Genomic DNA, 23,558 nt, shown 5'->3' with positions numbered 1-23,558 from the left:
GCAAGATGCTAGTTCTAAGAAAATTTTTGTGCATGTTTGTTCTGTATCTGTAACTATACCCATAAAACTGAAAAATTTTATTTTTCAAAACAGTTTTAGAGTCTTGTCATTTTTTTCCCCCTCAGTTCTCCATTTTCTATTACTAGGGAAATTTATTTGTCAAGGAGATCTTTTATTAGTACCTTATTTTTGTATCAAAGTCAATCCTGAGAAAGGCAATTCTGTGGTGAGCATTCAACACCTCACAGATGTGTCACTTCCATTCCAAATGATGTCTCAGGCTACTGTAGGTGATTTTATAAGTATTAGATGAGTTTTTTTTCTTTGGTTTGAAACACAGGATAAAACAGATTATTCTTAATTTTTAGTAGAACTGAAAACTCAGAATGGAATTAACTTTTCATATTAAGGGTATTCTAATAAAGTGAAAATAGCAAATTAGCCAGTTTTCCAAAGAGATAATCCTAAAATAGATTTATTATCATCTTCATCATTACTGTAGTCTGGTCATATTTATAACACATCATTTACCAAAATTCTCCAGATGTTACATAATTATTATAAATGAAATAGCAAATAAATGCATATTATTAATATAAGCAAAAGCCAAATGTTGAACAAAGAAGACTTAGGTTCAAAGAATGTTCTACACACAAGAACCAAAAGACATTGAAATTTGCCTAAAGAAAGCAGAATCTGCAAACAAGCTGATGTTTACTCATATAAGGGCTAAAGTTCCAGCTGTTCCTTCCCACTTAATCAAAATTGGTTGTTCCAGGGCAGATGCCTTTTAGATTTTTAAGTGCCATATATTAAGGTATGATGTTTTACATGATCATATCAGGGTGCCTTTCCCATTTGTGTAAAATTTCCTATAGAAGATATAATATTTTAAGCAAGGTCAAGCAAGAAATTTAGCAGAAATCAAAAGTAGATCATGGTCTTCAGGGAGAATGTCTTTATTAAGGTGTAATAAAGTAAAAAACAGAAAAATGCTATGTGTCCAGCAAAAATACTCTAAAAATACATTTTAAAAAAAGTTTAAGAAAGCAAGAATGGAATTTAGTTTTATACTCTAAATCCCTATAAGACTCACCCCCACCCAAAGAAGATGAATTTATAATCTATGATATCTAGGATATAATCTATCATATGATTGTTCCACGTTTGAAGGCTTACTGGTAATTCCACAGTAGGTTTACTTTGTGTGTAGCTATGTGTGTGTGGAGGGGAGAGGAGGTGGTATGTAAAGAGAGAGCAGCTAGAGAAAACAGTGTAAAAAGGAAGAATAAATATATAAAGGTAGAAGATCTCAGGGGATCAACTCTTTTAAACATGTGCTTCTATGCAGAATAATATGAAACTATACCCAGAAAAATGAGCAGCTCTCCTTTTCTCAAGTGCTAAAATGAAGAGAATTTCACAGACTATTATAACTATATCCATGTTAATGTTATCTTGACACACTAACCAGTTGTAGCAAGACTTTTTCTGTAAAAGGTCGGAGTGTAAATATTTTAGGCTTTGTGGTACTTACAATTTCTGCTTCAACTATTCAGCTCTTCATTGCAGTGCAAAAGCAACTGCAGATTACATGCAAATCAATGAGCTTGGCTATGTTTCAGTAAAACTTTATTTTTGGATATATTGAAATTTGAATTTCAATTTTTACATGCCATGAAATGTTCTTTTGATTTTCTTCCAAATCTTAAAAATGCAAAAATCATTCTTACCTGTGGGCTTACAAAAGAATAGGATTTGGCCCACAGGCTGTAGTTTGCCACCCATAACATTAACTTAATGAATGTAAAAGTGCAAAATACTCTAAAGACAATAGATATCTATGCATCAAAAATATAAGAAAGTAGTTCAGAACTAAGGCTGGAATGAAAATACTGATCTTAAAAGATCATAAAATCTCAATCATCTTAATCATTATTTATATCAGCCCTATTTTTTACTAGCCCTATTTTGGCATGTAGGAAATTAATTTAAATACTTAAAAATCAGTCTTCAAAAGGCTTATTACTTTCTCGCTTGATTCAGATATTTTTCTTAATACTATCAAAAATATAGTCTTATTTTAAGTGACAACTCCTCCCTTGACTGATTTTTTTCACTTCAAATACCATCCCTTTATTTGTGTTAGCATACCAAGTACTGATAGGTAATTATCATATTCTTTCTATCTCATCACCTTTCATCTTAGTTTCACTTATATGCCAATAATCTGTCTTCATAAGCCATATTCCCTTTTATTATTTGTCAAAGCCTTTAAAAAATTAACATATTTGGTTAGCAAAAACCTATTATATATATTTGTAGCTGAACATAAATTTACTATCATATTACATAGACTGAGTTCTTAGATGAAAATAGAAAATTGTGGCTTATGAGTATTTTTACTCCTTCCCCTTTTCTTTCTTCGTTTTTACCTGTCTTTATCTCATGAACATTTATTTAGTTTTTATTTACTGAACAATATCCAGGCTCTCTCCTTGGCTCCACTGCTCTTCAACTAATTAACTTCTTTGTAAATTTACCTTGATTTCTATTATCTAAACAAAATCAAATACTTTATTGTGTTATCTTATCCATTGTTTTTCATTTTTCAACACTGTCTGTACTGGTCTTCAATCTTGTGCATTACTTTTAATATTTTTCCTACTAGATTCATATATTTGATTAAATGGAAAATTGATTTCTTTCCTCTATGTGGTTTCGCTCTTCAGTCATTCTCAACACACATCATGCGTCTAAGGATTTGTAGTGATTTTTGCAATCATTAAATTAGATAAACTCTGCTTAGGTAAAAGGTGATAATTTTAATTATTATTAAAATTACTAAAAACCCATTTAGGGTTCAGAATACTTCTGCTATATACAATGTACAGAAGAACTCAGAAATCAAGAATCTAATACATCCTGCTTTTTGCTATAGAAGAGTTAATGTAGGACAAAAAATGTTTCCATATGAGAAATAAATAAAATTTAATATTATTCCAAAAATTATATCTTAGGATACTCTACTTTATATCATTGATTATCCCTAATAATAATGATGTAGGGCTTTTTCCTTTCTAAATAATAATATATTGTCTACATCACACCAATTAAAGAATTAATGACTTAATTAAACCCTTATTCTGGAGGAAAATGAAGGAGAGCACCTGTTAAAGATGGAGGTACTCTGCTCTCCAGGATTTAGACTGTCAGCAGAAATGCAAAAAGACTGGGTCAGCAAAAATTTGCAAAGCTTAACCGCAAACCACAGACTTCCTATTGAGTTACCTAGGAGACAGAGAGGTATGGGAGGGGTTAACAGCTGGCTAAAATATATATAAGACATGCTTTTACCCAATAAAGTTGCTTAGTGCGTGTGCTAAGCCCCAGAACTTTGTGTCTGGTCTCTGGTTGTCCATCTCCCCAGGCGGCAGTCCCTAGCTCAAGGCATGCCTTGAGCAACTCACCTTGCTGCACTCTCTTGGCAGGGCTATGTGTGGCCCTGCTCCCTGGGGGACTCCTGGCAGAGGCTATGTGTAGTCCTGCCTCATGAGACCCCCAGGACCAAGAGAAAGGAGCATTATTCCACACTTTTGAATGATGTCTTACCTCCAACTATTAAATACAAATTTAACTAGCAACATTGTTCTGAACCTTTCATCTCATTGAAATATTCAGCAGTATTTCAATGAATTAAAAGACAGCCATATACTTGATCTTGTGTGTGGACAGCTACAATAAATTTTCACAAACGAAATGGTCCCTGTATGCCAATTTACCTCATTTTAGAAACAAAATCTTTTTAATACAGACTATGATTCTGAGAATAAATTTATTTTGCTTTTAAGAAAGATTTTTCAATATACAAAGAATATTTTAATGTTTACTTGGGTAATAGGAATTAAATTGAAAGACAGAAGTTGAACATGAAGCACTGGACTTGCACGTTCACTTAGATGAACTCTCTAGAGAGCATATATTTGACTTTTGATAGTTTTTTTGTTTTTCTACATCTGATAGTTAATGAGATCCTTAGAATGATATACCTCATTTTTAATCTTTTTAGGAAGAAGATAATCAGAACAAAGTGTTTCTGAATGAAATAAACATAAGAGATTGAGACTACTCATCACATAACAGTATAAGTGTTGAAAAAAGAAATTAGTGGCATGAGATAACCCAATTTTTAAAGCACCAAACTTTTAATTTGATCCTAACTTCACACTAACTCCCTCCCATATAGACCTTAGTAAGTCTCAACTTTCTAGTATCAATTTGATTGAAAGAAAAATATCACTTTTCATTGGACAGGGAAAAGCACGACACTAAAATATATATTAGAATATTTTTATGGATTTTTAGAATAATATTCAGGTATGTTCAGACTGACTTAATCATAAAAGTCATATCTTTTTTTAAAGGACAGTGGAATAGATTCTGGGGGGTGATTATGAATGATCTTCAAATTTTATAAGAATATGCACAGAAAAGAAGTACTGACTCAAAGAAAGAAGTGAAGAAATGAGATATTTGTATGAATTTCCTTCTTTGTTTAGCTACCAGCATTTTATGACTGATATTAATAAAAACCACTTTGGATTTTATTAATCAGAAATTTAATATGGAGATATATATGACTATGCATGGTACATAATTAAAAACAAGCTGAGAAACCAGAGAATTACCATATCACTAATTTTTATTTGATTTTTTTATAGCAAAACTATAATAGCAATATGAATTAAAGGAATTACAATAATCTTGGGAGAAGTAAATCAGGAATAGCATTCTTAGGAACTTTTTTAGAAGCCCCAGGAATGAGAGGTTAGGGTTAAGCTACAAATTATTTACGCAATAATTTAACTTTACTTCTGCCATATTTATATCATATACCATTTTAGAGATTTTAGTTTCATGTTTCTTGAAAAGACATATTCAGGAGCATTCTAAAAGTCTGAACTACCTGTCACAAAATATGCTATTGTTAGTACTGCCAATATGATGTACGTACAGTATTGAGTGGCTATAAGGTGTTCTCCTTCAAAGGTGGTCTTTGGTATGTCAGCCTTTAGCTTAAATATTTGTAAAATATTACATGAAGGTGTTCCTGCTGAGATGCTTACTGCTAATTTTCTTATTTTTAAACAAAAAATGACGTAATTATTCCAAAAGAATCTGAGATAAGAGAAGTTTATTAACTCAGAACAAATTGTCTACTTGCCAGATTACCTATGATGAGTCTCTAACACTGATCATTTCCCTTGAAAATTGAAACTGAATCACCAAGGCTCTACTCCTTAGATCCAGCCTATAATCTATAATCCTGCTGACACATTCAACAAGGGGCAGAAGACATGATCAATGGATAAGCTCCAAATAAAGTCTCATGAAAAGATCTTCAGAAGATTACACAACTGTATATGAAATACTGATTTTGAAAAGAAAGTTTTTATTTTGCATTGAGGCCAAAATGTTATTAAATCAACCGCAATGTTAGTCAGTGTGGCTTAAGGGTCCTCTACCCTGCCAATTTAATCTTTATTTGATAAATGTGAGCGTGAAGCCACAGCTAGAAAAGAAAAAGGGGAGAAAAGAGACAGAAAGTAAAAAAGATGGAGATGAAAGGACAAACCAATCAGATTTGGAATTACCAGTCAGCAGAAGTTTAGGGAGAAAAAAAAAAAAATCACCGAGTGAAATCGTACATTTACTCTGAGAGAGTATCCTTTCACATTGCCTTCTAGGTGATCTCTGAGCTCCTCCAGCTTTCGATGGAGCTACATGTAAACATCAGAAAATGAATTGAAAAAGCAACTTGTTCTCTTTTCCGTTTTCCTTTTAAAAATAAGATCATAGCATTACACATTTCTCACTGCCTTTGGCAAACACTTCAAAATATCAAAGATTTTTGTATAACATAAGAATACATGCTCAACAAACCTGTGACAGGAAGCCATCACTTTATTTTCTTTAAATTACAGCATCTTTTCTTCCCAAAGCATTAGAGAAAATAAATACTATAACTATCCTTATAATAACCTAGAGATTAACTTTAAAATTTTCTATTTGGTATAAACATTTATAGAGTAAAGACATTTATAGATTATGAAATATGTTTTTCTTCCCAAACACATTTTTTGATTTAACGCTGCATCCATATTAAAATGAACTGATTGAACCATAAAATGTATCTTTTGCTCTTAAACATAAATATGTGTATATACATAATCATACTGTATATACACTTAATAAACATATGTTTATAACTTGAAGTTCTATACATCCAAAAGCTGAACTTAGAGATAATTACACACACACACTCACTTGCACATACAATCCTGTTTACAGCAGATGGTGCTACAGTTATGGATGCCATTTTAATCTTTATTTCACTAACAATAATTTTCAAAAACATGTTTCACTGCACCTTCTTACTTGAATCTGAGTCATAAACCATAGTCTAAACAATAATGGGTTTATCTTTCCTTAAAGACAAAGGTAAAATATAATACCTCACAGGTAGACAGTGAGGAATGCTACTGACATATCAGGAAACACAAACTTACATTTTTCTGACTAAATAATTTTAAGTTGCCTAGTTTTTGAAATAGATATACAATCAACACTCCTATCCCCTCTATTATCCTTAGTGAAATAACATTTTAATAAAATAGTTACCCACTAAAAAGCAGTATTAGAGAACAGAGGATGGCTTTTCTGAGATAAAGGACAAAAACATACAAACACACCTTCATTCATGTGCATTCATGCATGTACACACACAAATAAATAAATAAACAACAATAACAAAAAAACTAAGAAGGCAGAAGAGGCAAGGAGAGGAAAGAGTGCAGTAATTTTTGTTTCATAAATTGTTAAATGGAAATAAATTGGAGGTATGTAAAATTTTGAAATGATTCAATATTAGGCCTCAAAGTAGTTATTGAATTTTGGGACATCTCAGTGTACTGAATAATCTGGCATCTTCATTAATTTAACAGTTACTATTGCTGTAAGGACAAATGGGATTGATAGAAGAAAGTGGTTAATTTTGAGGGGGGACTCTTCTGCATATTTTTAGAATTCAGCAAATTTTCTAACTTGTGTTAATGGTGGCAGCGTTAAAAGTGATCAGTGACTATGTCTGTGTTTCTTGTGGGTGATAACATATTTACCTTTTCCTTGTGATTACATGTTATAGTACTAAGTGCCCAAGATATATTGATAAAATGGATATTTAGCAACTAGCAAATGACCATGAAATAAGAAAATCTTTAAGTTGTATATTAGTAGATTATATAAACAAATGGGCAAACATTTAGATATAAATCTGTTTCTGTTGATTATGATATCAATTTTTTTAACTTTTAAAAAACAAAGGTGATTAAGAGTGCTTAAACATTATAAGCTATACGTGGGTCCAATGTATTAGCATCATGCAAAATTCTTTTCTTTCCAATTCTTAAGACTACATATATTAACATGCTATTAACTCATAATATTTTTTTTCTGGAATGAACTACAAATGGTAATCACACTAAAATAACATTTAAATATTTTTCACAAAAAAAGTTAAAAGGGGAGATAATATTCTGAAAATAAATATTAGTTCTCTGTGTAACAGGAACTTAACAGACAGTGACATCAATCAGAGGAACGGTTTACTCTAGAACCCCAAATTATAGGCACCTGTAATGAGGCAGTTGCCCTTTCTCTTGTTTGTGGTGCCATTCAAAGCTAGTTATTTGGCAGCTTGCCTTCAGCTGGTTGCTCTATGTGTAGCTGAAACAAAAAAAAATAATATGACCCAACAGCCAATAAAAATATAAAAATAAAAATAAAAAATGGGATGGTGAAAAATGGAAAAAGCTCCCTTCCTCCCACCACCCTCCGAAAAGGAAGAAGTGTAGGCTATAGACGAAATCTTGCCAAAAAATGTTAGAAACATATTTACTTTGAGGGATCCAACTCTACTAGCAACTCCTTTGCTTTCATCCGGCCGTCTAATTTGCTACAATGAGGGAAGATGGGTAAAAAAGACAGAATAAAGAAAAGGTGAACTTAAAAAATTTTCTACACATTAGTTAAGTCATACATGCAAAAACATCAATCGACTCTTTGAGGTACCTCTTAGGAGGCCAAGGAGTTAACCAACCTGGAGGTGTGTGACATGCTCTGCGAACAGGCTGATCACTAGAATTCATTCTTTACAGCACTATTCCTGAGATGAGGAAATTGGCACTTACTTTTGGTTATCTTGGGGACTTCTGATGAAGCAGTATCTGGAGTAGTGTTACATTTGCATTTGGCTTATGGGAAACAAAGAATTACAAATATACCTATGCACTTTTTCAGTTAGTGTCTATTCCATTGTAATATCAGAAAACATCAATGGTATAGACTAGAAACATGAGTGGTTTCTGAGTGGAAAGATCAGTCCCGACAAGCATCATTCTTGATAGGTGACAGAGTGAAGCTCCTCTGCTTGCTGACCCAAGCATTGAGGTTGTTCATCTGTCACTGAGATTCCCAATTAAACAACTGTGCTGCCCAACCAGAAAATTTTAATGCCAGACCAATGTTAGATATATTAATTCCCTCAAAGCTTTATGTTATTTCACTTGAATTTTGCTCTTGGGTAATATAGGGGAAATGAAAAGTAAAACTGCTATTTTTAAAACTTGTTTCATAAGTCTATATGAATGAGCAAAGGAAGATTCTCAACACAAAGTGTTTTATTAAATTAGGTATTTTTTTAATGGCACTCTAATAAGAACTAATGTTTTGGTTGAAGAGGGAGAGGCAAGCCAAAGAAAAGGGGAGGGGGAAGGGAGGAAGGTAGTTGAGGGAAAAAAGCTTCAGACAGTGGTTTTATACTATGGAATCCTGCACTTGCAGAGTGATGGTCTCAATACAGACTAGCACAGATCAAGTTAGCTGTGATGCTCCTTCTTGTATTAGGAAACAATAGAAGAAATATCAGTGTGATGTCTAGTTCTCAGTGTTAAAGTCATCAGGAAAAATAAGAAACCTGACCATACTACAAAATTTTATTTCTTGGAAGCAAGATATACCTTTTAGGATATCTCTGACAGCAGATGGAGATTGCTGAGGAATAATAATGAGAAAATTGAATTTTTGTTTTGGAAAAAAGCATCTTGGCACTTATGAATTGCATCAACTTTTGACCTTTACTTGAGATGAACAGTTGTTACTAATTCTTTTAGTAAAATAATAATAATTATAATAAATAATAAATACTTTTACTAATTGTTCAGCATTAATGAAATGTTATGGTCAAAAGATAATCACCAATTCTCACTCTTAGTTGAACAGAATTGTCAAATTTAGAAACGATGGATACAAATTAGAACATCGACATTTTGTAAGAGAGGGCCTGGTGGGTATAGAGTGAGTTCACATCTACCCATTGTCTTGTGCTATCTTCTTTGATCTTAGAGAACATCTTTATATCAAAAGCTGTTTCCCATCTTAAATGAAGACTCACAATATCTGGATTATAAAGATAGACTTGGGAGTTTCCTTTAAAAAACCACAGACTCTAATGCCTCATGCTGCTTTCTGAAAACTTTTAAAAACTGTGAAGATTTGCACAACTGTTATATAGTAACAAGTGAACACCATTTTCTACATTGTCTTTCATTTCTGGAGGGCTTAAAATTACATTAAGTCTAGCAATATGAGGTATCCTCTTCAATTTTACAGAGAAAGTTAATGACAAATCTAGGAAAATCACCCACAATTCCTGATTTCTAGTTTAAAGGTGTATTCCCTTAACAGGCCTGAAAATAAATGGGTTAGAAAAAAATTAATTCTTATAAAAGGATCTGTATGAATACATAAATGTGTTTGCCTGTCTTTCCATCTATGGAAGAGATTTTATCTGTTACTATATTTATAAGTTGAAGAAATTTTTCCTATATAATTTCACTTCCAAATGCAAGTGCAAGTAATGAATTTAAAGAATGAATTACAAGAAGAAAAAAGATAGTCAACATTGATCTCTGAATGTGAAAAAATAGACTATAAGACCAATTCAAATAGAGACTTTGGGAGCAGGCAACTTATCAGTGCTTGACATCAATTTCCTGTACCCAAAGCTGCCTTTAAAACTTTCATAAGAGGAAGACTTTAGAAAACCAAAGTAGTTTTCAAAGCCAGATGTGGTTGCAATTCACGTTTCATGTAATTTTTTTCCCCCCTGTGGCTCCTGAAACAGATAATGATACCTAATACTGAAAAACTTCAGAAAGAATTTGAAAAAGATTTGGCTCCATGAACTAAAATTTGAGAATTAGGGAAAAGTGAAATCAATAGATTTTAAAATATAATGTTTTCATTTATTCTAGTCAATCCTTAATCATCAATTTTGATGGAGTAGTCTAGATAAAAGAAATTCACAGCTAATCCAAATGCATGATTATTATTTTTTGAATAAGAATTTAAAAGAAATCACAAAAGATTAGCATTTGGATAAGATAAATTAATTTACTCTTCATAATATAAGAACCTCACATATCATATTTTTCTATGAGGCTAAACATTGTCTATCAGTAGCTTAGAGAGGTTAAACTGTAAATGCTTATTTTATATATAGGATCACTGCAATATAAACTTTGAGAATTGGATGTAAAGAAATGTAATGATTATTGAGTCAGTTGAGATTAATAATTTACTTACATATATTGAAAATTAAAATGTTAGTAGCAAAACAAAAAATGTCATCACTAGTCATTTCTCTACCTCAAAGAAATCTTTTTACAATTATCTTACTAAGATTATAAAAGATATTAACCACAGAATCAAAAACATTTCAATCTTCTGTTCACTCTCTCAGCTAGAATATATTTAACAAAATAACCATTAGAAGTCTGAAAATAGTGCATTGTACACCTCTTGCAACATCCTGGGAATCCTTCCTCAGGGATTAATTACTGGGGAAACTATCCTCAGGGATTAATTACCAGGATGTAGCCTGTAAAGGAGTGAAATGACTGCCACTTGTATTCACTTTTTTCCTTAAGAATTTGGATTCTAGAAATATCATGAAACAAAAGAAATTGCCTGCATCCTAATCTAATATGTGGTGTTGATTCCCTTTGATTTAGCCTAATTTTCTAAAACTGAGCTCACTGTAAAATCATTTTTATTGTAAACAAGGTAGAAAACTATCCAGCCCCACCCTCACCTCTTTCATTAATTATAAGTAATTGTAAATGTTATATTTTTATTAAAACATATACTCTGGAGTAGAAAGCCAACCTTATATTAATTTTTTAAATAAAATATGAAACTTCAAAAAAAATTTTAGGCTCGTGGCAGGCACATTAGGCAGGCTCCCATAACACCAGGTATATGCATTCATTCTTCTCTTTAGTTACAAGATGTTTGGTAAAAAAATTTAAAAAAAACAACTATATATTTTGTGTTTCTGATTGCTTTAATCATGAGGAAATTGAGGTCTAGAGAGGTTCAGTGGCTTTCTGAACAAATCAATAACACTAAAAAAAAAAGCACATCTGGTATTAAATTCTCTGACTCTCAGGTCTTTTTTTTATTAAATTTAGGCTCTCATGTAAGGAATGACTAATGTAGATCTCCGACCCTTCTCCTCGTGGTATATTTTATACCAATTCAGATTAAGATTATATAGATTAGACAAACATTTCTGTTTTGCCTAAGTACTGGACCATTTTATTTTTAGAACTATCTAATTTACTTTCAGAACTACCCCGAGAGATAAATATTTTAACCACTGCTTTTTTGTTTGTTTAAATTATGGGTATCAATGACATGAAATCAAACTTCTTTTTTAGAAATTGTTTATCTTCCAGCCAATATCACTCAGTACAGCTATATAGACTGTTTCTAGATGCTATGCTTTGCAGGAGAAGATTTTTTGGTTTTGCTTAAGAGATCAACATTTAAACAAACTCCTATAAATAACACATTTTGAAATCTGGTTAATATTTCACTTCACTATAATGTTCATATTATATTACTCAGCCCTTTCAATAAACCTGGTGCCTCATCACAAAACAATTCTGTTTCATTCGTGTTTTATTAAGACAATGTAAAAAAGAGGGAAGAAAGAAATGAAAGTAGAAGTGATAATTATACAGCGTGTCAAGGAAAAATAATCAATGTGTTTCTGGAGGAAAAGAGGTATTATTATAAAACTAAACCAATAAAAAGATAAAAAAATAAGGAAAGTTGCAAAGACTAGGGAAGAAACTAGAAATCAAAAATTAGAATCTTAGTAGCAAGTTACAGATATTCCAATCCTATCCCCTGTCATATGTTTTTATCCTTAGGAAGTCCTCTTTTTTTAAACGATTTGCTGTCTCATGGTTTATTAACATTTGCAATTATTTATTTACTTTTCATTATACATTTATAATTTTGATCCTTAAGTTCTGTAGTAATTTTGATTTCAAGATAATAAATCTATATAAATCAGACTTTTAAACAAGTTATTTACTGCCTACTGGACAGAGAATAATTCAACCCACTTTCTTTTTTCTTATCTGTCTCAAAAGAGATTATAAAGCCCATTTTTTATGGTATGAAAGAGTTATTAGGCACCTTAAAGTAGATAACTTTTAAATAATACATTACATGTTCTTAAATTTTTTTTATTGATTATTTGTATATGAGACAGAAAAAAAAGTTTATTTTTGAATTTCCATTGAAATATGATATAGTTTTCTACCCAGCAGGATTAAAAATAGAGTAGCTTAGCCTGGGTACAAAAATACTCTGATATAAATGTAGTTATATACAATTCCAGTTTGCTTTATGAAGATTTTCTAGAAATGTGAAAAGTAGGCAAAAAGACATCCCTGTCATTACCAGGCCCCATCTAAAAAACAAAACCAACAACAACAACAAAAAACCACAAAACTTATATTTTCCTTGTTTTAAAAATAATCTACACTGTAAAATACCCTACAATTCCATCCCTAAGTAGTTTTATTTACTACTTTTTTTGACTACTTTTTTTTTTTTTGGCAGCTGGCTGGTACAGGGATCTGAACCCTTGACATTGGTGTTATACCACTGTGCTCTAACCAACTGAGCTAACCAGCCAGCCACATATTTTAACACATAACCATCAGCTACATATTTTATTTTGAGCATTTCCTGTGTCATTAAATATTCTTAAAAATATTATTTCCCCACAAACATATGATTTTTTCCTTTTTTTTTTTTTTTTAAAGAAAATGAAACTTTATTAGTATTATGTTTTACATTCTAGGATGTTGTTGTGGAGCAGTTGGGAGAGAGGGGGAGGGGGAAAAGGGGAAGGAAATGGGACCGAAGAATGAGGAAGGAGGAGGGGCAGGGTTGAGGCCTGTGGCACCCCCATTATTCCCATAGAGGAGACTTCCCATAGGCTTGGTCATTGCCGGGCTGGGTGTGATATGGACAAACCTGGAAAGAAACCTCCACCTGTACTTCTGCCTTTCGTTTTGCACCTGTAACACTGACCACCTTTTGTATCAGCTTAGCCCCTGCCGTGTGGATTCCGAGAAAACGAAACCTAAAACCCTGGAAGAATGTAACCTATATAACCCTTTGCAAGCCTGGAGTCGGGGCTCAGGCTTTAGAGTGTGAACTCCTCTGGACCCACCAGTGTAATAAATCTGTGAGTTCTCCAACCCACCGAGTGACGCTTGGTTTCTAGGCAGTCTGTCTTGTAATAGGTGCAGATGTCAGGGGTGTGTGATTTTTTTAAGGTTACAGAAAAACTCATACACATGTGCACTACAAGTTATTTAACCACACAAATTAAAGTTGCTTCTAATTTTTCACTAATGTAAACATTAGTGATAAGTAATCTTGTACATAGTCTTTGATAGCCCCTCTGATAATTTCCTTTGTTAAAATTTCTAGAAACAAGATAATTGGATAAAACAAAAATTTTAAGATCCTTTCTCTCTATATATGTATGCTATACAATAGATACACTTCAATACATATCATTCATGTATGTATATGCATGTGTGTTGTTTGGTTAAAAGGTTAAATGAAGTACACATTTATATTCTTACTAGTTTGAATTGTTTGAATGACTCATGTCACTACTCATTATAGCACTGACAATTATAAAAATAGTTATCAATTTGATTGCAAAATTTGTGTATTTTACATCTTTAGTAGACTTCTATTGAGAGGGTACTTCTTTTTCACATATTTCTTTGCTGCATATATATATTTTTTTGATGAAATGCCTGTTCCTGTCCTTTACTGATCCTATTTTTTTCCCCACAAGATTATAAGAGCTCTTTGAGGCTATCAACTATCTGATAGATTTTTCATATATATATTTTATTTTCATATCAGCTCCACTGTAAGTTCCTTGAGGGCAGAGTTAGTAAGTCTATCTGTATTTCCAACACCTAGTACAGTATTTGACACACTGTATGCACTGAAATATACTCACTGGATGAATTTCTGAATGTGTCTGTGTTTTCTCTGTAATAAAAGCAGAATGAGTAGGGAGAGTAGATAATCCTGAACTTTGGGGCCAGAAAATACCTAACTGCAGAATATATATCATTTTAAAACATGAAGATCTAGACAACAGTTTAGTGTGGGATATATTCTCTATTAGTCTTGAATGGGACATGGCCAGATAATTACACAGACTTGAATTATGTCTATATCTAATCAATTTTGCTGCTGAAATAATGATGGCACAGGTTAGTTTTGTTGGGCTACTTTGGCACAATATGTCCCACACCGTTAAAAAATGTTTTCTTTTCACAGGTTAGTTTTGTTGGGCTACTTTGGCACAATATGTCCCACACCGTTAAAAAATGTTTTTTTTTGTTTTTTTTGTTTTTTGTCTTTTTCCGTGTCCGGCAACGGATCACAACCCTCAGTGTTGCCCCCGTACCGGACCGGGGACCGGCAACGGGATTGCAACCCTCGGTGTTGCTCCCGCGCCTCGCTCAGCCAGTGAGCGGGAACCGGTCTGTATGTGGGATCCGAACCCTCGGGCGGGAGCGCCGCCACGCTTCCCAAGCGGCGCACTATCCAGTGCGCCACCGGGCCGGCCCTAAAAAATGTTTATAGGAATCAAAGCTAGTTAATTATACTGAAAGCTAGTATCTTAATTTCACTCTTTCTTGTATTTTACAGTTCACTTCTCTATCTTCCTATAATGTGAACAAAACTCTAGTGGATACTAAGAGAAATCAATATTCAATTTAACAGAGACAAGCTTGACCTAAATGAGAAAGATCTTAAGTGAAGCTAGAATGTTTTCAGTTGATAATCTAAAACTTTATGTACAGGATGGAATACAAAAGTTGAAATAAGTAAGTGTAAATTATTCTATATTAATTGGAAATTAATAAAATATCTGAGAGAAGGTCTAAAGGGAATAATAATTTTTTTTAGTTGTATTTAGGAACTATTTCAAAGAAATGGAAGTATAGGCCTATAATAGACTTTAGAGCAATTTAATTTTATACTTTGATGTTACAGATACAGAAACTGAGGTCTACTAGTTCTCATAAAGTTATAAAGTGGCACACTAGGTTTGGCACTCAATATTTAGTGCCTCATGGTGTAATACTTTTACATACTCAAAGTTGTTAGATTTTCAAATAACTTTGGGTCCATAATATTTAAATGACTGCCAGTAAATCAGTCAAATGCAGATGCTAAATTTTTTTCCAATACATCATTAAATTGAATTCATGAAGATACAAGAATGATCTATTCTTGGTATCCATGTAAATTGTAGGAATCATGGGCCTAAAAGTTCTGCATATACTTTCAACAAAGGTAGAATTAATATGAGTTGCTAAGTTTAAGAGAAGACTCCAAAACATTTTAACTTCCAGAAGATTATCTACAGCACTGTTTTCAAAACTGGAAAATAGGAAACAACAAAAATATCCACAATAGGAACTGGTAAAAAATTATATCTATCAATTAGAGTATTAAACAATGATCGAAATAATGTCATAGAAGATAATTTAGCTAAAGTTTAGTGAGTACTTACATTTCAAAATTTAGGGAGTACTTATATTTCAAATTTAGTAAGTACTTATATTTCAGGTGATTTATATACATTTTAAAATTTAATTCTTAAAACAGCCCTATAAGGCAAACAGTATTATTAATTTCCATTTTACAGATGAGATAATTAAGGCTATAGAGGTGATGTAACTGTCTGAAAGCTACATAACCGGTAAGTGATAAAGCTGAGATTTATCACCAGGTCTGTCAGACTCCAGAACCTGAGCTCTCAGTAGCTGCCTTTCCATTATGATAAAATATTTAAATGCATAGAAAAAAATAACAATATATGGCAACATTTTAACTGTGTCTATTTATGAAGGGTATTTTATAAGAATTTTTTTTCTCATATGAGTTTTCTAAATTTTCCAAAATGAGCATGTATATTACATTTTTTTTTTTTTTTTTGTCTTTTGTCTTTTGTCTTTTTCCGTGTCCGGCAACGGATCGCAACCCTCAGTGTTGCCCCCGTACCGGACCGGGGACCGGCAACGGGATCGCAACCCTCGGTGTTGCTCCCGCGCCTCGCTCAGCCAGTGAGCGGGAACCGGTCTGTATGTGGGATCCGAACCCTCGGGCGGGAGCGCCGCCGCGCTTCCCAAGTGGCGCACTATCCAGTGCACCACCGGGCCGGCCCTTATATTACATTTTTAAAATGAAAAAGAGACCATGTCACTTACAGTCTGTCTTAGCGATAAAATGATTAATTCTATTGCTAATAATCACTGGTTTGCTATATCTTCTCAGGTATCAAATTTCATCCCAAGTTCAGATTTTGGACTGTCAACTATACATTTCATAGTTAAGTTATACTTAGCTTTGTGATGAACTAGTTCTGTGAACGTTAAATAATTATAATGGGATGGGAAAAATTCCATTTTCAATTATCATTATATATAAAAGCAGAGGAGACACTTAGATGAATAAAGAACACAGAAATCAACGTAAAATCCTGTATTCCCAGCAGAAAGTCATAGAAAAATACTGAAAATAATTTGTAAACTCAAATTAATAGCTAAAATACATTATTGTTATTATCTAGCTTCAGTTTTACCAAAATATGAAGTACCCGACCATACTGGGTAATGCCTTTCTCAGTAGAAAAAGAAGTAGGAGAACCATCTTTTACTTGAAGCTTCATAATTCTGTTTTGCTATCAAACTAGAATAAATAGCAAAACAAACATGTTATAAAAGAGAAACTAGACAATAAAGAACTAGAGCAGAAATCAGTTACTCAAATGTCTACAGGAGCCAGGCATTTAATGTAAATGAGTAAAATAGTCTGGAGGTGCTAAAGAATGCCAGCTGAGTACTGATGTATATCAGTCGTGGTCTAGTAATGTTGATCTGACTTTTTAAGGAAATGCTGAAAACTTGTATTTTTTATTTGAAATTTCCCAAATTTAAAATGTTTCAAACTAATTTAAAAAGGAGCCAACCCTAATGATGTCCCCAATAAAATTATCTACCAATAACTGTGTTATTACTTAAAAGAGGGCTTTGTGTGTACACACTAGTAGACAGGATACCCGCAGGGAATATTAGTTGTTATCTAAATGCAGAAGTAGCATCACACTGAAAGTGAGTGGAATTAGCTGGGAGCCATAATTTCTGGTCTTATATCCTCAAATGATTTCATGCAGTCTTCTCTCATTTTGAATCAAGGAGGAGGTAACTGTTCCCTGTCTTAGAATCAATCTGGATCATAGAGTCAGAGTGAACTGTTGATAATGCTTAAGGATGATACTAATAGTCATTTACATAAAGGATCAAATCTCTTGTACTGAGAAAACCACTGTAACATTGTCTTTATGGAAAATATGGAAAAATAAGATTTGACAACCATCATTTTGACCCAGAATATTTTCAAGAAACAGATGCCAGTTTGCTCACTTGATTACACCAGTGGTTCTTTCAGTGTGGCTCAGAAATCCATGATGGTCTCTGAAACCCTTTCAGGGTTCTACAAGGTCAGAATTATTTTATCAATAGTATTAAGACATTAGTTGCCTTTTTTGCTATGTTGACATTTACACCAATGGTACAAAAGCAATGGTAGATTGACACCCTAGTGCAAATCAAGGCATGGATTCAAATAGTACGAATAGTCATTATATTATTCACTGCCATATACTAATAGTTTTTTTTTAAAGCTTGTTTTACTTAATATTGTTCCCAATGAAACAGTAATATTAATTTAATTACATTAATTACAACTTGACCCTTCAGTGTGACAAAATGGGAAGCATGAATAAAATATTTCTGCGGCATGCCAAAAGATGCTGGTTGTTTCAGGAAAAAGCATTCATGTAATTATTTGAGTTGCAAGCTGAACTAGCCTGTTTTTATACAGAACACCATTTTTATTTGAAAGAATGAAAGAATAACTGATTAAACAATGATTATTCAAGACTTAGATATTTGGCAGACATTTTCTTGAAGATGAACAAAGCGAGCCTGTCAATTAAAGGAAAACAGACAATATTTGTTGCTTTTTTGCCAATAATAAAATTCTAGCTTCTAAGGAAAGATGAGAATTGTGGAAAACATATTTGCCACTATGAGCTTGAGAGCTTCCAATATTTCTAAGACCTTTTAGATAAGTTTGGTAGTTATATTATGTTATATTCTATAACATAATGAAATATGTCAACATTTGGAAGAACTTATACTTTCCAAGTGACTAATATGTGTGTTCCAAAATCATACGTGCGTAAAACATACACTCAGAGTGCAAGACAGACCAGTAGATTTTAATGTATCCGAGTACAGAATGGTCCTAGATAGGGTTTCAGATTCCACATTTCAACTAACCTTTAATAGACTAACAATTGTAAAATTTTTGTGTAATATCAAAGAATATCCACAATTATCTGAAAATGCTAACGACTAACAATTGTAAAATTTTTGTGTAATATCAAAGAATATCCACAATTATCTGAAAATGCTTCTTCCTTTTCTAAAAATAGTCCTTCCTTTTCTAACTACTTATCTATGTGAGGCTGGATTTGTTTCTTCATATTCTTCAATTGAAACAACAGATCAAAAGAGACTGAATACAGAAGCAAATATGAGAATCCAGCTGTCTTCTATTAAGCCAGACATTAACATGTATTTGAAAAAATGTAAAACAATGCCATTCTTTTCAGTAGATATTGTTCTTTGGGAAAATATACTTACTTTTTCCCTAAAAATGTTATATCAACATGTAAAGGCTTTATTCTTATTTTAAAGCAAATAAATATTTTCAAATTTCTCAATTTTAATTCCTAGTACAGTAAATATTGCTAGATGTAACTCACATAAACAGAAACTATTTGGAGTCCTTAATACTTTTTAAATCTATGAAGGGTTCCTGAGAGCAGTAAGTTTAGGAACTGCTGTATTTGACCAATAATGTTGAGAATATTATTGCTCAATGCTCCCCGATGGGGTAGTTAACTTTGCACAAAAGAAAACATATTTTTTGTTCATAGAATATATTTATGGTCTCACTAATTCAGTAGTTTACAATCTTTTTATTGTTTGTTGACTCTACATGTACAACCCATAAATTTCTATACTGTCATTAATAGCTGAACAGATATTGATATATAAAAGTTGATATAATTCCAGACAAAAGCAAAGAATCTTGATGTTTAGCACAGTCTTACTGACTTTTTTAGGCTCTTAAATATAGTAGAAAATAATCTGCAGGCACTAGTTAGTGCCTTGTTTTAGGGTAGAATTATAGCAACTTCATGAGATTCTCCAGAGAATCGAGAACTAGCCATATCACATAATCACTCGGGTGTTCACAAAGGAATATGGTGACAATATGGGATAGTTCATTAGAAGGAGAAAATCTCAGAGGGAATATTATGCTGATACTGGATCAATAACATCACTTTTATAGGTAAAGGAAATCACACTGCTTTTCAGACTCACACATTAAAAACCATGAGTTAAGAAAATAATTTATCCACGTCAATTTAAATTCTTTGGCTCAAAGAACAATAACAGAAACCTATAAAGAAGTCATAATTCTGCATTTTGTTTGAATATAAGGTTAGACATCAGTGTGTTAAAGAACATACCCTTCATATAAAGATATTTCAACAAATATACTTTTAAACATTGCGTAAGCTTTTGTTTGAGTAGATATTGATAGTGATTATATTTTCTTCCTAAAAGGGAAAAAATCCCAAACTGATGGTTAGTCTGGGCACAAAATTATTTTCTAACCTTTAAGGTTCAAGGAAATATGTGACTATAGACTACATTTCCTTTTTTAAATTCAAACTTCAGATGCTTAGGGAATAAAAGGATAATACAATTGGTCTTTAAAAACATTTTCTATTTTAGTAACATCTTAAGAGAATGGTGAATTGATTGAAAGTTTAGATTTTTTTTCTTTCTGCTCTTGTCATTTTCTACTTCAAGCCTCTTAATCTAATTTCTAAATAGAGATGCTGACTTTCTTCATAACTGAAAATCAGCACTCATTTAAGATGTGAATCATGCCTACTTTAAAAGAGAATTTATCTGTTACAGAATTATTCTTTCAGCAAATCTTTCTTGGAAGACTATCACCATTTTAGAATTCGAGTCCCCTAGATATGGCCTACACTTCTTTAAATAGAATTTATATACTATTTGATTTCTTTGGCTTAGGCACAGTTTTACTTAGGGCAGTGAAATACTAACATCCCAAGTTTGTTCTTAAAAGATACTTCACTGTGTCATAAAGCAAGAAGAGTGAAAATCATTCATCATTTTAATCAGATTTCATTAAAAGAAAATATCTGATATAAAAGAGATATGACTTTTTACTCATATGCAATAAAATATTGTCATTTCAGCATTTGCTTGAGAAAATGCTGTTCTAAAAATGCTGTTATATGAAGAATTGTTTAGAAAATATAACCATGGTTGTCTTCATTAGATTGTGATGTGTTTCAAAAAAAAAGAAAGAGAGAAACTTGGTACATTTTATAGATCTTGTATCACTATAGCCCGAGATTCTTAAAAGATCAAAGCACAATCTAGGATATTATACTGCAGTATATATATATAATGTGAATCCAAAATAATGTTAAAAATAGATATATACATGCAAATGGACAGGAAGTCCTTAAGCTAAATGCTACAGGGAAAGGTTGGAATTATTAGTTTTGAATCATAACTTGGTTATTTAACCCTTTTATATTTCCACAACAACTTGGTTAAGTGCTTCCTTATGATTATTCCTATAATATTCTGTACTCCTGCTGATAAATCATAGCATTTATTACAATTATTATAATTTGTAGTTGCCTGTTTTATCTATTTATATGGCAAGAACAATGTCTACTTGCTCACCATTGCTTTCCCATCACCAGGCAAAGACATACTTAATGAATTAATAAACCCTATTGGGAAGACAGGGATTGCCAGTCTCATAATAGACACAAAGCTCAGAAAAGTTAAGAAACTTGCATTATTTAGTGTAGTTATTAAGCAGACAAGCAAGCATTTGAATCTAGGTTTTCTATTATCAAGTCAAGTGATTTTCTAGTGATGATCATTCAAGACTGCATTGTATGTCTCATGTAAACAAAATATATTTGCACATATTATTTCTGAACATGAGAGGCTTTACATGCCTAACCTGAAACGTAGAAAGGGGATTTCAATGGGGCTTGGTCAACACTAATATGTACTAAATTATAATATCACAACCAAGTTGCAGTAACAATAAGAATGTCAAACTCAAATTTTATTTCCATTTTGTACTGAATATCACTATTTGTTTTTTTTGTGTGTGTGACTGGCAAGGGGATCGCAACCCTCGTATTTCCATTTTGTACTGAATATCACTATTTGTTTTTTTTGTGTGTGTGACTGGCAAGGGGATGGCAACCCTCGTCTTGGTGTCACCCGCACTGCGCTCAGCCAGTGAGCGCACCGGCCATCCCGCGCACTGGCCATCCCTATATAGGATCCGAACCTGCGGCCTCGGCTCTCCCAGCGCCGCACTCTCCCGAGTGAGCCACAGGGTCGGCCCTGAATATCACTATTTGGATGTCACACATACCTCACATTGAACATATTCAAAACCAAAATGCATTACCCTTTTTTCTTTTATCTTCAGAACTTGCTGCTTCTCTTTTACTTCTAAACATAGTTAACAACATAATCACCTACCCAACATTTCAAATTAGACACCTGAGAAACATTTTTGACTTTTCCTCTCCAAATTTGTAAGCCACAAAAATTAAAATAAATAATTCACCTAGAACAGACCTAAGTGATAAAATGTATGGCTTTGAAATCTGACTCAGTGGGGAAAGGCAAAACAAACAAACAAACAAACAAAAAACCCCTGCTATTTAAAAATTTTAAAACTTGATATTTGAAAGTGGATTTTGAAGTCACCGAATTAGAGTATCACATACTAATGAAAAGTTTTAGCATGAGAATTCTTGATTTGTGATAACTGCTTTTAAAGTAGTCATTATTGCTGAATATAATTTTTAAAACCACCACGGCCATGGGAAGGCTCATCAGACAGTACTGCAGAAAAGGGAAGATGTGAGGTTGTTTTTCCCTAGAAGGGAGGATAACTTTTCAGGAAGCATCACCTAGAGAATTTCATCGACATAGCCGATTTACATAAACCAGGATAATCCCACTGTTTGTTTTCTGGACTAGTGGTTGTGGATTTTGAAAGATATTTTGCTTAAGTTACAGCGATGGCTGTTTCAACTCTCATGCTTGTTTGTTTTGTGAGAGACTCAGCCCTCAGGTCTGGTGAAGAGAATATAATCATGACTAAACACAAATTTTACATCCTGTCTCCCACTCCATTTTGAGTCTAGTCATGGTGATTAAGCTTTTAGTGAATTCACAAAGCAGTTGCCCCAAATTCACTTAACACTCACCACTTTCAAATTTCTCTTAATCTACTAACGAAAAGTTTTAGCATGAGAATTCTTGATTTGTGATAACTGCTTTTAAAGTAGTCATTATTGCTGAATATAATTTTTAAAACCACCACCAAGCACAAAAGCTCAAGTTTGGTTTTTAGTTATCCTTTATGCCCCCAGTGAAATGTTATTCCTTAGAAAGGTCTTCTCTGATCATCCTATATATATATAAGGTTCCTCTGCTATTATTTTCTATCATTACTACTTTTTCATTTCTTCTTAGTATGTATTTCAATTTATAATTAATAAACTATTATGAAATTACAATTATTAAAATTATTTTTATTTTAAGATACCTTTGACTAAACTGTAAATGCCACAAAAATAGAGACTATATCTGTCACTGATATTAAAGCACTTATAAGAGTACCTCCTTTAGATTCAATTAAGCAATCTTACAATTTATGAGACTTTTTTTTTTTTTTTTTCCTTTTTTTGTCTTTTTTTACGTGACCGGCAACGGATCGCAACCCTCAGTGTCGCGCCCGTACTGGACCGGGACCGGCAACGGGATCGCAACCCTCAGTGTTGCGCCCGCACCTCGCTCAGC

The 23,558-nt window shown here is 32.7% G+C and overlaps 1 protein-coding gene across 1 annotated transcript in view; it reads right to left on the bottom strand.

Annotated features, from left to right (window-relative positions):
* Positions 1 to 23,558, bottom strand: part of LOC103601904 (gephyrin-like) — a gene marked incomplete at its 3' end in the record, with an annotated part of 167,380 nt that overhangs the window by 41,899 nt on the left and 101,923 nt on the right. Inside the window, exon 9 of the mRNA XM_008586310.1 lies at positions 7,958 to 8,014. Within this exon, the coding sequence (XP_008584532.1) occupies positions 7,958 to 8,014 (57 nt within the window). The remainder of the gene's footprint in view (positions 1 to 7,957; positions 8,015 to 23,558) is intronic.

This window comes from Galeopterus variegatus, unplaced genomic scaffold (genome assembly GCF_000696425.1).
Source record: "Galeopterus variegatus unplaced genomic scaffold, G_variegatus-3.0.2 Scaffold3930, whole genome shotgun sequence".
Classification (NCBI taxonomy): Eukaryota; Metazoa; Chordata; class Mammalia; order Dermoptera; family Cynocephalidae; genus Galeopterus; species Galeopterus variegatus.
Note: the sequence above shows the minus strand (reverse complement) of the source record. Positions and strands in the feature narration are given on the sequence as shown.